The sequence below is a fragment of the Podarcis muralis genome, chromosome 9 (genome assembly GCF_964188315.1).
Source record: "Podarcis muralis chromosome 9, rPodMur119.hap1.1, whole genome shotgun sequence".
NCBI classification, from domain to species: domain Eukaryota; kingdom Metazoa; phylum Chordata; class Lepidosauria; order Squamata; family Lacertidae; genus Podarcis; species Podarcis muralis.
In genome coordinates this window covers 40,594,119-40,610,231 of record NC_135663.1, presented here as the reverse complement: position 1 = coordinate 40,610,231, position 16,113 = coordinate 40,594,119, and the positions used below count along the sequence as shown (strand labels likewise).

The window sequence follows — 16,113 nt, the reverse complement described above, 5'->3', positions numbered from 1 at the left end:
TGTGGGACAAACTAAAAGTTAGCAGAATAAAGTTATTTTTCTAGCAGCCAACTTCTTGGTTCCGTTATTTTAAGGGTTGGACTTGGGGCAAACACTGGTGTGGCAAACTTAACTTAGAAATGTAACTTGAGTGTCTGTACTTTATATAATTCATTCTCATTCTCTTCCTCCCACCCCCTCCCCAGCTGAAAGGGAAACCTTGAGTTTAACCCCATTATTTTCCTGCAATACAATACTTCCATCCTCATCCAAACCGTTTAGATGAAAGGTATGTGACAGAATCCATCTTCCTCCCACATCTCAAAGTGCAGTTGACTTTTCTGCTCTATTGCCCATACACCTGCAAGCCTGTCCTTCATTTCCTCTTGTGTTGACCACAGTACAGTAATTTATTACTGAGACCAAACTCAAGATCACTTAACATGGATTAGTTATCCTCTAACAGCCATGAACTTTCTGGTTGTATTCAACAAGACTCATGCCACTTTTAATACTTCCTCTCTTGCTCCAGGCTGAAGCCCCCAGTGGTGTAATAGCAAAACCTGCAAGAGTTCAGGGTAATAAGCATGTGGTGAGGTCTGCTGACAGCTCACAGTGTGGCTGGATGCAAGATAGTCAGATGTAAGACCAGCTGTTAAGTAGGGAGCTTGGAGCGTTGCTTCAGTGCTGGCTGGGAGCCAAAGGAGAAAACTACTCAGAATTGAAGGGGCTGCATAGCCAGCCTGGGAAATATACTTACTATATGGCAGCAGACAGTGCTTTCCCAAGCTGCAATTGTTCTTTAAGAAGGTCATTTGAAGCAGAGGATAAGGTCCAGGGAACCTCTTCAGGCACACAGAGGGTGGAGGTATTGTTCCTCTTGAAGGTCTTCTACCTCCTCCATGGAAGTCTCTAGCAAGGTGGTGACTTCAGAAGTTGTCTTCTGAACCAGTTCTTCCATGTTGTTGGAACCGTTTTTTGGTTGGGGTGGCGGCAGCTAAGATTTGGGCTGGATGCTTATGGATGTACTGCAGGATTCTAATCTGGTTCAGCTATTCTGAACTTGGAACCAGGGGTTTCCTAGTTCTGGTTAACCTAAAGTACATGGGGGGTAATCTTCTCAGTATTTCCTTAGTGGTGAACTCTTGCTTTTTCCACGCCCTTATTAAGCTAAGCTAAGGAAAAAGCTTAATAGCAGCATGAGGTCAGTTGCTATGGCAATCACAGAGGAGGGGGGATTTCTCTAGCTGAGGAATTACATGTGTGCAGGGGAATATGCACAATGGCCATTGGTTATGCACATTAACCACTCTACATTACCCTTAAGATACCTAAAAGGTAGTTTTCCCATTTTTGAGAAAACTGTATGCATATGGATTTGCTTATTCCTTTCAATGCATAATAAAACACTAATTTGTAACATGCAAAAGGTTGCATAACCATATTGATTTCCTCGTTGATGTAGTGTGTTTAAGAGACAATATTTCAAATGCAGTTAATTGGAAAGTAAGCTGATAAGCATACAGTAGTCTTACTGCGAGTTGCCATCTGTTATACTGCAGACAGAAAGTATCACAATATTACAATATTTTTATATAATGTATGGAACTTCTTACTTCATTTATCTTCACAGCAGTTCTAGGAGGGAAGTACTCCTTTCAGAAGATGGAGATTTCATACCTTAAAAGAGTAGGAGATTCAGAATGAACCTCTGGAGAGTTGTACTAAGTTAAGCTTTTGAAAGAGCTGCAATGGCTCTTGGGGGGATATTAGAAAGGGTTCATAGTTTATCTCTATGGCTTTAAAAGTCAGAAAAAGTAACTCAGGTCTTAAGTTTTACGCATAGCTGCAAAAGCTTCCTGAGGAGTATTTCATTGACCATTTTGCTGTTTAGTAATTTCAGTTCTAAATCCTGGTATGTTGGTGGGACAGGTTACCAGCCACACGTTCAGGGTCCCATATATATTGGTGTGAACCTGAAGGACATGTGTACATTGGTGCATAAAATTGCTGCCGTCAGGGAGTAGCACACTCTTGATTTTGGCAATTGCATGTGGCTAAATATCTCTTTAGATCTATACCATGGTTAGGCCAGATCCTGTTCAATCGCCTTTTAAATACGGCCCATGGACGATCCTGGAATCAGCATGTTTTTACATGAGTAGAATGTGTGCTTTTATTTAAAATGCATCTCTTGGTTATTTGTGGGGCATAGGAATTCGTTCATTCCCCCCTCCCCCCCCAAAAATATAGTCCGGCCCCCCACAAGGTCTGAGGGACAGTGGACTGGCCCCCTGATGAAAAAACTTTGCTGACCCCTGATCTATACCACTTTTGAATTAATGTCCTCTTGTGTCAACCCCCCCACCCCCACGTGGTATACCAGGAATGTGCTGGGAAGAAGTGCCTTCCCTTCGCCGTCTCCATAACATGTTTTCTTCCATCAAACATGCAGTTCTTGTCTGCATTCGGAAGCGGTATAGTGCTAATGCTGGTTGACTTTACCACATGCTTTTCTCCACGTGCTTTTCCTAACAGTGGCTATCAGCCCTTCCTAATGGAGAGGGATCTAGTAGAAGATTAGTTAATTGCATTTCAAGGACTGCAGTGAGGAATTAAGAGTAATCAATGGGCACACATATATCCATTATTTCCTACCTTGAGTTTGTATGCCAAAAAGTGCTATAGAAATTATCATTTATAATCTTAATTATTAAACGATTTGCCATTAATGTGCCCAAGCTTTAGCATAGTTATTAACTGCCTCTGTGTAACTGCATGTGCCCCTAAGCTTCTTTTATGTATTAATGATTTTAAGAGATAAAGATTACAGCACATAAGAATGGAGAGAGAGCATGGAAGAGTAACACAGCTGATGGTGTGCCTTCTGGAATAACTAAGAAGTATTCCTCTAGTTGCACTATTATAGTTATTAAGGTAAATCATTCAGTTTTATGCCAACAACTTGAGGAAATCTCTCTCTCCCTTCGTGCCAGATACTTCCTTGTGTATTGGGGAGTGAAAGGGAAGCTGACTGTTTAGATTGCCTTACCCCAAGCAACATGCACTGCTCTGCTATGACCGCTCCCCTTCCCCGAGGGTGTGGCATTGCTGGCAGACATCCAGGACCTCACAGTGACCCGGGAGTGGGTGGAGGGATGCTGCCCACGTCATTAGGGCTCCCGGTTGTGTCATGCCCCCCCCGGCTGACCAATTAGGTTAACCGGGGGCGTGGCCACTTGCCGTTTAATCCGTGGAGGGGAGGTTGTTGCCTCTGCCTGCCCCTCTTCCTTAAGGGTACCCCATTAAAGGGATCCAGGGGTGTGGTTCCTGTCTGAAGCCTGGGCATGGGCTAGGGCCATACCACGACCCCATCGGTGACCCTGGGGGATGCTCTTAATTGATGTATATCATAGGGCTCCCCCTATCGGTGGTTGACCCTTGAGAGACTTCCTGCAGACAGACAGGAGAGTCAGGATATAGTCTGGCTTCACCTAAATGCCTAAGCCAAACCGCTCACATCTGTAACCAATAAAGTGGTGGCCTAATTTATCCCATTAACCCAACATACTTGTGTCTGTGTGTTTATTTCTGAGGGGAACTGCAGTGTCCGGGGCCTCGCCAAGCAAGACTGTATACCATTCAGCCAGCCTAGGCCTGTAAATGGTAGTCTTTTCAGTCTCAGTACTAGAGCACTGTTCAAATTTTCATCATGATACTTTTGAAAATAAACAACATAATCCTAGACATATCTTTTCAGGAAAGAAGTCCTATTGGGTTCAACGAGACTTGGACCATAATAAGTATATATAGGATTCCAGACTAAGTCATGATGGAAAAAATATACATCTTATTTGAAAAACAATGAATTTGTGGGATCTATCAATAATAATGAAATAACTAATGGATTTGTATCCATTGTGCTACTGCAGGTCAAGGCTACAGACAGAGATTCAGGGAATTTCGGGCATATTGAGTATTTTCTATATGATGGATTCCATAACTATGAAAAATCAAAAGCGTTCCAGATTGACCCGAGCAGCGGCCACATATGTGTCTCACAGGACATTGACAGGGAAGAAGACCCATCCACATATGATCTCCTGGTGAAAGCGGTAGATGGGGTAAGTTTCACACTTGGATAATTCCACTTTAGCAACCATTTGTTTGTCAGGTGTGAAGGTAATACTCACTGTTTGTCACTACATCTGGTAACCTAGATCAGTTGTATCAATGCAGTCGTGCAACTTAAAATATAGTTTAGTAAGCCATTGTTTATAAACCATAGCTTAGGGTTACATGTGAACCAGGCCACTTTCTGTGACTACATCTGGCAACAGGGAGTTCCCTAGGTCAGCTGTATTATGTAAGGATTTACCTCAGTAGCAGTGAGTTTGTGGGACTTCTGCAGGGGATTTTGACAGGTGTGTGGGACAAACCTACTGTCATTTGTGTGGCACCATAGAGACATAATAACATCAAGCGATCAACAGGTGGGCAGCTCTGCACACCTGCCAAATTTGGCCTGCAACACTGATCTTTATAAGGACCTGTGGAGCTATTAAGGTTCACCACTTATTCCTTGGTGTGGAGCAGTGGACAATTCATATTTATGGTTTAAACTTATGGAGAAAGACATACTTTTTCACAGGGTTTCCTTTTAAAGTTTGTGAAACCTTGTTAGACCTTGCAAAAGGACTTCATCACCCCCTGAGTTCCATTTAAGCACATTTATTTAAGCATTTAGCAGAGAGATTTAAAAACTGAAAGTTTCTTTTAAAAGAACATAAAACATAATTGACTAGCTACATTTTCCTTATCAGGATAGCTAACATTTGGTTACTGACATTTCCAAGCAGCTTGCAACTGAGGGCAAATGGACGCTTACCTTGTTTTTTGTAGGAACAGAGCCAGGCTTTGACTCTACACCGATGGCATAAAAGCCAAAGAGAATCTGGCAATCTAGATCCTGGAAAGGTGTCTCTAGGGAGCGCAGTAGACTAATTAATAGGAGGTGGGAATTCACATGCTGCAACTGGATAGGTTGAAGTGACCATGTGTCTTTAAGGTGTTTCCTACATTTTTGTTAATTAATAGTTTGCTGAGTCTTTGTGTGAGAGAAGTGGAGGGTAGTCCACAAACATTTGGATGTGGAATTGTGTAGGCTCTGCTGCTGTCGGTTCCTAGGCTTGAGGTATTAAGGAAGGAGGCAGGAGGTCGCTTTTCATTGCATTCACCCATTCTCCTGAAAACACATTTCTTTCTTTGGCATCGTTTTTCATCCCATTCCCAACTCCAAAAATCATCTGAAAAAGAAAACACTTTGGACCAGCAATGTAAAGCACCATCACCTAGCGTTCATGGGAAAGGTTTACAACTCCAAGAATTAGGCTTTTAGCAGTAGTAGTCGCTTCTTTTGGGGGAAAAGAAATAACATCGTTTTCCTTCTTCCTTCACGTGTGAAACAAACTTTTCTGTGAAGCCCAGCACCAAATATATTCATAGCATGCACAGACTCAGGTTGCCTTCATTGTACATTAATTCCCTTTATTTCTTCCCAGGCATTTCATGATGCTGTCTTGTAACTGCAGCATGACAATCTCGGTGCCAGCCTAAATAGACAATACAGCCGTATGAGCTATTCTTGGGAGAAATGAAAGGCTCATTGAGAAATAATGTTGATGGATGCTTCAACTCCACAGCAATCACTGCTCAAGATGTGCAAACAATAAACAAAAGACCCAGTATAATTTTCTGGGTGATGTTGCTTTATACAGTAGATTTTGTATGAAGTCCTCTGCTTGAGTAGCAGGGCAGAGGTTCATGGTTGAGAGTAATGAGAAGCAGTTTCAGCTGTTGTAGCAGAACGCCGATGCCAAGTTGTAGAAGAACTGTGTATCTGAGGATGGTAGAACTCTAGTCTCTTACAGCAGTTAGGCAGCAATCCTAAACACTCCTGCAAGGCTGTTTAACATAGTCAGTCTTACTTCCAAGCTGACATCTGTAGGAGAAATGACACTTTGTGTATATCAAAGAGTTTTGAAGCAGGAATGATGCAAGATCGTGGCAGAGTCAAAACATGATTGGTTGTCACCGTTCATGGCAGAGATGAAGTATCTACTGAATTGCGAATAGGGACATTCCCAAATAAGCAATGGTATAATTTATTGATTTTATGAGTGGCTGGCCGCTTAGCTTTGCAAACTTACTGTTAATTGATATTGAACTGCAAGGGGGAGAATCTCTGTCCATTCCCCATGTGGCAGGAAAATTGATTGGTGTGCCCTCCAAGTTCCTGCATTATAAATGTGGGTTCTAGCTGTACTTGCTATGATCTTCTTATGGAGATGAGAGCTTTATGTCTGCTTGACAAGTGAAGGACTGAAGGAGACATATGTTTTCAGAATATATATTTTTTTAAAAAACTATAATGATGTTTTTTCTGCTTTTATTGTTCTTTGCCTACTCCTAATAAACTGGAAAAATGAAAAAAATATATATGCTAGGATCCTTTCAGTAAAGCAGCTACTAGCTCTGACTCTATCAATGAAAGAAAAAAGTAAATTAAATTTATAATTATTCTCTGAACAAATTTAAATCTACCAGACATGATAAATTACTGGTTATCTAAGTTATACACAGTACTTGTTATGTTCCTAAAGTAACAAAGTGACCTTCAAACTGAAAGGGATGCAGAAAAATAATTTTAAAATGTGTATTTTCAATTCTTCCTTCCTTTGAATTTTGCCCGTGTGAAAACATGCCTCAGTTCTAGCTTCAAGCTGAGTAAGAGGGTTGGTCTTTCGTGTGGCTCTGTGCTTCCAGAGAACTCCAAGTGCTTTGACATCACCAAGTCCCCCAGTACCCTTTCCTCCTCTACAGCTCTGGAGATGAGATATGGGACTTCCTTTGACATAGCTGAAATAGCCCCCAGCCAGTTGATCTAGAAAGCACAGCATGATCAGAACTCGGAGTAACTTGAAATTAACAAGTGGTTATGATGCCTTCTTTTGTGACAAGATACATTAAAGTAAACAGATGTATAATTTTTATACTGTTCAGTTACATTACATTGCTACCCAGAGGTCCTTTAAGTCTGTACACTTTCCCTTCGGCTATCTTGGGATTGGCTGAGCTCCAGCAAGGTGAAACAGGTCTAATTGCATTCATGTCTTCCGTGCTTTGTTATAACTGACAATTTGACTTGGCATTTGTTGTGATTCATTCAATAGGGTGGCCTGAGTGCTCAAGCTTTCGTCCGCATAGAGATAGAAGACATTAATGACAATCACCCTGTCTTCGACCCAGCGGCTTACACGACAAGCATCAGCAGTCATACGCAGCCAGGAACAGAAATAATCAGTGTCGTTGCTACGGACAAGGATTCTGGAATATATGGAGTTGTGACTTACGAATTGCTACCGGGTGACTTCTCTTCCCTGTTCACAGTGGATACATCTACAGGTATGATACAAGGTGCATGAGACCCACAATTTAAAATCATATTCTGCTGGTACAGATCAGGATAACTCCCAGAACACTGCGCAGAGGGAGGAGAGGGCTGATGGTTTTGTTGAGCAACCTGAAATGCTGGCTCAGAGGGGACCATATCGCTACATGGAATTCCACGCTTAGTGTTCGTATCCAATGACATAGAATGTATTTCAGTAGAATGTCTTTCATGAAGAGGAACCTAGACCGTGAAAACCTGGGCTTTAATAAATCTTGTTACAGTGCTTACTCTTCTGTTACTGCTGCGTTCTACAAGGCTTCCTTCCAGTTAAGTGTGCGTAGGAGTGTGACTTTAGGCCTAAACCCAACGCAGAATTAGGTGTGCTTAATCTTGTCAGTTTCAGTGGGGTTAAGCAAGTTAAATTCTGTGTTGGATGAAGTCTGTCTTCAAGGTGCTGTGTCTCCTCACCCACCCGGCCCCCACCATGTCCTACTGAACATTGTTTCTTCATCAAGTGAAAAATCGTGTTCTCCCTATGCATTTATGCAGCATATAAATGGATTTTCCCTGGGTTTTGTGAGGAGACAGTTGGTCTGCTGAAATCGTAACATATGCTAAAGATGAGCTTGTGAAAGTACACACAGAATATGAAGAGTGCAGCCATGAATATGGCAAAGATATTTTGAGTGATTCCTTTGTTTATCTTTGAAGCTAATCTTCTCCAGTAAAGCATTTAACTTGCTTGGAAATTCCTGCATGTGGGTCATGACTGCTTCCATGTAACATGCAGCTTGTTGCTTGTTCCAGCTTGGATTTCTGAAATCATTTCAGAAGAGCTTGCTTCAGAACAGGTTTTGGTGTTTAAAGTGGTGAAACATTCTGGATATAAGGCATTATTTGTGGCCCATCATGGTTTACCTCAATCATAGTGGCTTGTATCATTGGCTCTGCTTAGCAAAGCAAACATTTGGTGTAGAAGACCTATTCTGTCACAGGTTTTGACAAATGCAGAAGTAAAATAACACTGGATTGTGAGTTTTCTTTTTTTAATCCCAATTTGACTGCAAATGTGATTTCGTCTTACACTTTATTACAGGAAGAATTAATCCATTTTAATTTCTAAACTGCACATGGCATTTTTATATGGTGTGTAATAAAGCAAAATCAATGCACACATGAAAGGGTTGACATGAGTAAAGACAGATTGTGAGATTGAAATCGTTTATTTTGGAACATTCTGAAACCACATCCTTTTGAAGAAAGCCTTCCTTAGTTTTTTGTCCAATCTGCATAAGTAATTGATAGCACATTGAGACCACTGAAAGTAAATGGGAGTAGGTTAATGCGTTTGGCTTTGACCTTTTGAGAACTAGTTGTTCAGTAACGGAAATCCTATTCGTGGTCTGAACTTAGCCACTAATGGATTCATGCCTCTGTTAAAAAGCACCACAGAATTTAACCTAAGTAAGATTGAGTGGAACTTTCAGGTATGGAGAATACTGGGAACATTTAGGGTTTAAAATGGCTCAGGGGGGATTTGCAGTAGAGGTTTCTGGAACTAATCCAAAGCACTTTTGTGTATGAGAGTTATTCATACTGGCTAGAACCTGAGCCAGTAACTGAGCACCTTGGAGGATGGGGACTTGTTCTAATGATCCAATAGCTCACCTAACTGACTGAGCAAATCACAGCTCAAAACCCTCCATAAAATGTGTACTGCTACCTTTCTTTCTGCTAGTTTAGGATTCCTCAAGAATGATTTTGCATGCTCTCTCTCTCTCTTGGTCCTTTCTCTAAGCATGGAGCAAATTATGGGACACTTCATTTGTATCCCCGAACAACAACAACAACACCACCAACAACAACATCATCATAATTTTATTATTTGTACTCCATCCATCTGGCTGGGTTGGCCCAGCCACTCTGTGCAACTTTCAACATATATAAAAACATAATAAAACAATACACATTAAAACAAGGTTTGCATCATCCTTATGGCTTTGGTATCTGTGTGTTTCCTCCATTTTGCAGTTTTCCTGAATTCAAGCACAGTTATACTAATATTAAGTATGTTAATATCAAATGTTAAGCAGTAAGTATAAATGTCTGTAGTTTCCAGTATGGCATCTCCTTTTCAAAAACCAGACTTCCTGTATAAATAGATGCCTTTGATGACTCTCTGGAAACTGCAGTTGCTTCAGAATACAGGTAGCCAAGTGAGACTGGTGATTAGGAACATATCTCACCAGTGTTCAAAGAATTTCTTTGGAGAGTGGTTTTCTTCCAAACGCAATTCAGAGTGCTGGTGCCTACTGTTAAAGCTTCATATGACTCAGGGCTCAGTTACCTGAAGAGCATCTGCTTCCACAACAGCCTGCCTGTGCATTAGGATCACTGGTATCTTCTTCAGAAGCTGTCTGGAGGGCTCCTTCTGTCTAAATTAAGTGGGTTATGACTGGAGGAGAGCCTTCTTGGTGGTGGCCCTGTTTGTGGAATTCCTTCCCCAGGGAGGCTTTCTTCCCTTTGCCATCAGGAAAAAACTTTTTTGGTGCTTTCGGCCTTTAAAAATTTGATTATTTTAATTGCTGTTTAAGTTTTCAGTATTTTGTTTTCTATCATTTAATTGTTATGCAATCTGCCCTGGAATGACAGCATACATTATTTTAAATAAATAAGTGAATACATAAAGTAGCCCGTTCAAGGAATGTTTCACATAGAGGCCAGTGACTCCTGAGATAGGTGGAAGGGAAAGCATTTGACCTTTTATATAGAAATTGCTGGGATTGATCAATACAGTGGTACCTTGAGTTACAAACACCTCAGGTTACAAATGCTTCAGGTTTCAAACTCCGCTAACCTGGAAGAGTTACCTCGAGTTGAGAACTTTGCCCCAGGATGAGAACGGAAATCGTGTGCTGGCGGTGCTGCGGCAGCAAGAGGCCCCATTAGTGAAAGCACACCTCTAGTTAAGAACAGTTTCAGGTTAAGAACGGACCTCCGGAACGAATTAAGTTCGTAACTAGAGGCACCATTGTATATCAATTATTGCAAATGTATGAGATGATTTAATATTTTGATGTACATATTCCATTCCTTTATGATTAAATTTGGACATCATGCCAAACCATGATACGAGCTTCCAATTATAGATGCTTAATGCCATTTGTCTACTTTCAATCTGTGTCTACACAGCACTCCAACCACTTGACTCAGTGGCCTACAGTGTTGGAACATTGTCTGTATATAGGAATAACAAAAGCGTTTTTGTTGAGTCAGACTATTGGTCCAGCTATCTAGCCCAGTATTGTCTAGTCAGGCAGCAGCTCCTCAGCGTCTCAGTTAGAGACATTTCCCTTGTTACCTGCGCCTTTTTGTAGGAATGCCAGGGATTGAACCCAGTACCTTTGGTGTACAGTGGTACCTCAGGTTACAGACGCTTCAGGTTACAGACTCCACTAACCCAGAAATAGTACCTCGGGTTAAGAACTTTGCTTTAGGATGAGAATAGAAATCGTGCTCCGGCGGCGCGGCGGCAGTGGGAGGCCCCATTAGCTAAAGTGGTGCCTCAGGTTAAGAACAGTTTCAGGTTAAGAACGGACCTCCAGAATGAATTAAGTTCTTAACCTGAGGTACCATATACAAAGCATCTACATGATCAGTAAGCTGTGGATCCCCTTGGTCTGCCAGTTCAGACATCAGTCAAACTATAGTTAACATAAACCATAATTTACCAACTGAGAACTCCTATTTATGGTGTGCAAACCATTATGCTAATATGTAGATGAGCTTCCTTAACCATGAGTTTGGCTTGTTGTCTGAACGGAACTATCTTACTGGGTTGTGTCTGCCATAAGAAAGAGAGGTAAAGCTTCTGTTCTGTATTCTTTGTCCAGCCTTTTTCTATGTGTTGCTGTGGTTACCATCAGGAAAAGTGGCCTTAGTCAATCCAGAGCATAAGGTCCTAAAGGTAACAGGAAGCAAAAATCCAGTAAACCAAGATAAGCTGCCCTTCCGGTGATGTACAACATAAAATATACAATCAGTAATTAAAACATTAATAAATTGCAATGCTAAAAAACAGTATAGCAAAGCAGCATAATAACAGGACAGGATTAAAGGCTTTGTGCACCGCTGACTCATGTTTCTCAAGAGACTGAAGTTTTTGTACTTAATTCTTAGTTCATAGATCAGACAAATAGGCAGGTTGGAGAAAAATTCATTCTGAATAGGTCACTGGAAATCAGCATTGACCTGCCTGAGTGTTAAGTTGGTTCAGCTGCCAGATTTGAAGGTGAGTTTGGGTGACGAACTGTGCATACCTTTTTAGCCATCTGCCTGCTGTCTGAGTTGGCTGTCACATCGTATTAGTTGGAAGCCATCTGGGTATAGTTAATCTATATTTTTCCTCTTAATAGCTTATTTTTTCAAAAACACACACACAACCCCCCCCCCCTCAAAACAACACTCTCAGTGCAGGTTTGCTCTACTGCAGGTGATTACTAATTGAAAGAGCCTAGAAATCTGGAAAATTATACCTTTAAATGGTTAGAAGTAAACCAGTCCATTTGAATGATCTGCTTCATTCTACCTGCTGCTGTTGACTACTAACAAATGCATACTTCACACACGCTTTAGTTACCTGCAGTTAAAGAGCTGTGTATCAGAAATGTTAAATGAATTGCCAGAAAAACCAAGTCAACCAATTAGAAGCTGTAGGCAGATGGCCACTGTTTTGCACCATGCAGCTGATTGAAAGCAAATCTCGAATGCCCAGAATGCAATGCTACGTGATGCAGGGTGGTGGCAGAGCAGGCACAGATGAATTTGAGGTTTGCAGTAAGTTTGGTTTCCAGCCAGCCACAGGGCTGCTGGCCAGAGGATGCTGTAAATTAGTTTCTTCTGGAACAGCAAGAATGAATCAAAGCTCTACACAAGGGGTGGGATCTGGTGGGTGTGCTGGATCGCTAATCTGCCTTCCCTGTGAGCCAGCTGAGAGTCTCACCCACCAGTCAAGCACCTGAAGAATCTTCCCCAGTTATGGCTTGGGTGTACCTGTACCTCATAGTTTATTCTTGGTTTCTGTACCAGGAAGGAACTGATGAGTTGCCTGCTCACAACTGAGGTGATCTGTGCCCTTCATTGTATTAATTGCTGGTGGCAAAGTAGAAGCCATCTGTCAGCTTGCCTCATGCTGGGAAATGTGGGCTGTGGTTTCCGCATTTGCCCAAAGGTCAGGTTACCAGTACTTAACTTAGTATAGCAATCAACATGTTATTTACCTGGAGGTAAGCCGATTTGTATCCAGGTAAATGCAAGCCTATGCCTAACAAAGGCTACAGGTAATTCCGTTGATTTGTTCTAATCCACCCTACAGTTTAAACCAGAAAGAAACACACTGGGGGCTGTGCATGTACCATAGGGTAAAATCTTATTTTCTGTGCAGCAGGTGCTGCAAATATATATATATATATATGTGTGTGTGTGTGTGTGTGTGTGTGTGTGTATGCGCACTGAGAGTAATCCTATTATTAGTATAGGGTTTCTCTGATTACTTGCAGCTGAATATGAAATATGAGTATAAGTTTCCCATTTTGAGTGAAAGATCTATGTAGATCTTGTTTAACAGATCTAATTCCTTCAATATTATACGCTCAAGAAAACCCCTCACCTTCAAACATCCTCATGAACAAGACAGATGTGCTCAGTAGCACCAGTGTGCAAATGGAGCTATTTATATGCCACAGCTTTCTCCTTACCTTCAGAATGGAAGTTCTTCTGCTCCTGAAATGAATGTGGAAGTCTCAGTAGAGCAGGGTGTGCCACGCTTTGGTTCATGGGCCACCAGTGGTCTGTGAGCTTCATCGAGGTGGTTCACTGTCTGTGGATTTGTAGTTGAAGATGGGAGACAGCACATCCATTGCATTCAATAGACTGATTTTAGTTGCTCGTTTTATGTATTTTATTTTATTGGTGTTTGAATTCCAAGGAGGACAATGAAATGCAATATATAAGAAATAAAAGAAGCAATACAAATGCAATAAAAAAATCATACAGCATCTGACACAGTGCATTACTATTGTTGCTGCAACAGGCTGAAAAATAGTTAAGTGCTCCACCAAGATGCTCAGTAATTTTCAAGTGCTTGATGGGGTGGGGAGAGGGGAACCTTAGGAACCAGGGCAGCAGAAGATCTCTGAGATTCCCTTATAAAATGAGTGGCAGAAGCAGCAAAGGCTGTAGGTGTTGAGGTCACATCTTAGCAGGAGCAGGAGAGCCTATGGGCACACCTGCGCCTTAGCTGACATGCCTCTTCCATGGTTTAGTAGACTAGATGCAGAATGACACGAATACACTGGCAGTATGTATACTGTAGCGTCCACTACAGTTTTGGATGGTGCACTAGGTGAAAGAATCAATTGAAGCCAAGCTGGGTAGTATTACCTACTGGTTGGGGGTACCATATTGGGGGTGGGATGTTATCCTCAAAGTGCAGAGTCCCTCTTCAGCTTACCTTCCCTTTGTTGCACATGCCACCCAGGGGGTTTTCTGCTACTCTCCAAGGCATGGAAAAGCAAAGGTAACCGTGTTTTTCACTCCATCCCTGCTGAATTACTGCAGTGTTTTTTCACGCTGGGTAAACAATATTTGCTGTTTTCTGTGTTTGCTATAAAACACACACACACACACTTAAAGTGATCAAGAGGCAGTTTGTTTTTGTAGTGGTCTGGCAGTGTAAAATGGAAATTTTGTGAACTGCACCTTTTGGTTGTCTGTAAGTATTTATCTGCTTCATCTGTTTTCCATTCTCCTCCTTAACGCTTTATCCCAAATTAGTCATTCAGCTGATTAAACAATTCTACATTGTTAAGTCAGATCTTGTTATTCACCATTCTTCCTACTCCTGTCTGAAATGCTGGAACTGCTGTCAGTCAGTATAGAAAATACTGATGGTCTGACTGCATGAGGCCTATGAAGTGGTTTTGATCTCCAGCGAGTACATATAGGGTGGTTTCTTCCTCCTCCTCCTCCTCCTCCTCCTCCTCCTCCTCCTCCTCCTCTTCCTCCTCTTCATTACACCTGATCCTTCATGGAATTTCCATGCCTTCTATTGCCCTACATTCTCTGTTGAAAAGCTGTGCTTTGCTATTGAAGAGAAGCACTTGTGAGCATCTTGCCTCCTTGAGTTGCACTAAACTTTAATAAATGAAGTCATTGGTCCTGTGCCTCAGTCTATAACAGATGAGAATTAAAGGTAATAGGTTGGTTCCCGAAGTCCCCTTTCAGATGTTGAAGGCATCTCCCACTCATGGATGGGCTGCTTGCACAAGTAGGGCCTAGCTGAAATATGTTCTTCCACTTGCACATTCCCTTGCACAGACAGAAGTGTGAGAACTTGCTTATTCTAGCACAGGGTGAACTCTTAGGCAAGTTCCAGTTACAGATAGGTAGCCATAGTCAAAACAAAAAAAATTCCTTCCAGTAGCACCTTAAAGACCAACTAAGTTAGTTCTTGGTATGAGCTTTCGTGTGCATGCACACTTCTTCAGATACAGGCTCATCACAGCTATCTGCCAATCACCCATTCCCACCACCCTTCTGAGTAATACCCCTCCCCACCTTCTCACTATATAGAAGGATCTGGCAACTTCTGTTTCAGTGTATCTGAAGAAGTGTGCATGCACACGAAAGCTCATACCAAGAACTAACTTAGTTGGTCTTTAAGGTGCTACTGGAAGGAATTTTTTTTTGTTTTGTCTTAGGCAAGTGTTAGCAGAACAGCCCTAACATGGTATCTTCTGCAATAATGCTCAAAACAGAAGAAATAGTGTATTAGTTTGAACCGTATTAAGTGAAAAACACGCGCAAGAGCATTTGGCTAGAAAACACACCACCTAGAATCAAGCATATGTATATGATTATGTTTTAAACAAAATGAGACAGATATTGGATATCCTGAAGAAAAAGTAAAGTGCTTTTTATATGCTTGTGGTCTTAAGTACATAGGAAGAGCCCGCTGGATTGGGCCAGTGGCCCATCTAGTCCAACATCCTGCTCTCATAGTGGCCAATCAGATGCTTGTGGGAATCCTGTAAACAGGATTCAAGCACAAGAGCACTCTGCCTTCCTGTGGTTTCCACCAACTTGGCATTCACTCCCCGCCCCCCGAAGTTTATTCCTTTTGGTATCTGTGTGAGTGGTATGATACTGAAGTGCAGTCGATAGTCCTGATTATGAAAATGGGTGAAATCTAGGTTTTTAGTAACAACTTTATCCCTTAATGGACTGTAACGAAACAAACACACAAACTTGGATTCTCTAAAATTAATTTGTGGTTTATTCCATCTGAGGGAATGCATGGGATGAGGGTCATTCATGTGACCCTGTGGATGGATAGAGTAAAAGTTAAAAAAAGGACCCCTGGATGGTTAAGTCCAGTCAAAGGTGACTCTGGGGTTGCGGCGCTCATCTTGCTTTCAGGTCAAGGGAGCCAGCGTTTGTCCACAGACAGCTTTCCAGGTCATGTGGCCAGCATGACTAAACCACTTCTGGTGCAACAGAACACCATGACAGAATAAAAAAGTAATAAAAAGCAGTACCTGTATCTACTTGCACTGGCATGCTTTCCAACCGCTGGGTTGGCAGGAGGTGGGACTGAGCAACGGGAGCTCACCCCATTGCGG

The 16,113-nt window shown here is 41.8% G+C and overlaps 1 protein-coding gene across 1 annotated transcript in view; it reads left to right on the top strand.

Annotated features, from left to right (window-relative positions):
* DCHS2 (dachsous cadherin-related 2) overlaps positions 1-16,113 on the top strand; it is a 102,051-nt gene that overhangs the window by 44,366 nt on the left and 41,572 nt on the right. The window contains exons 2-3 of the mRNA XM_028743465.2: positions 3,912-4,103; positions 7,212-7,443. Of these exons, the coding sequence (XP_028599298.2) occupies positions 3,912-4,103; positions 7,212-7,443 (424 nt within the window). The remainder of the gene's footprint in view (positions 1-3,911; positions 4,104-7,211; positions 7,444-16,113) is intronic.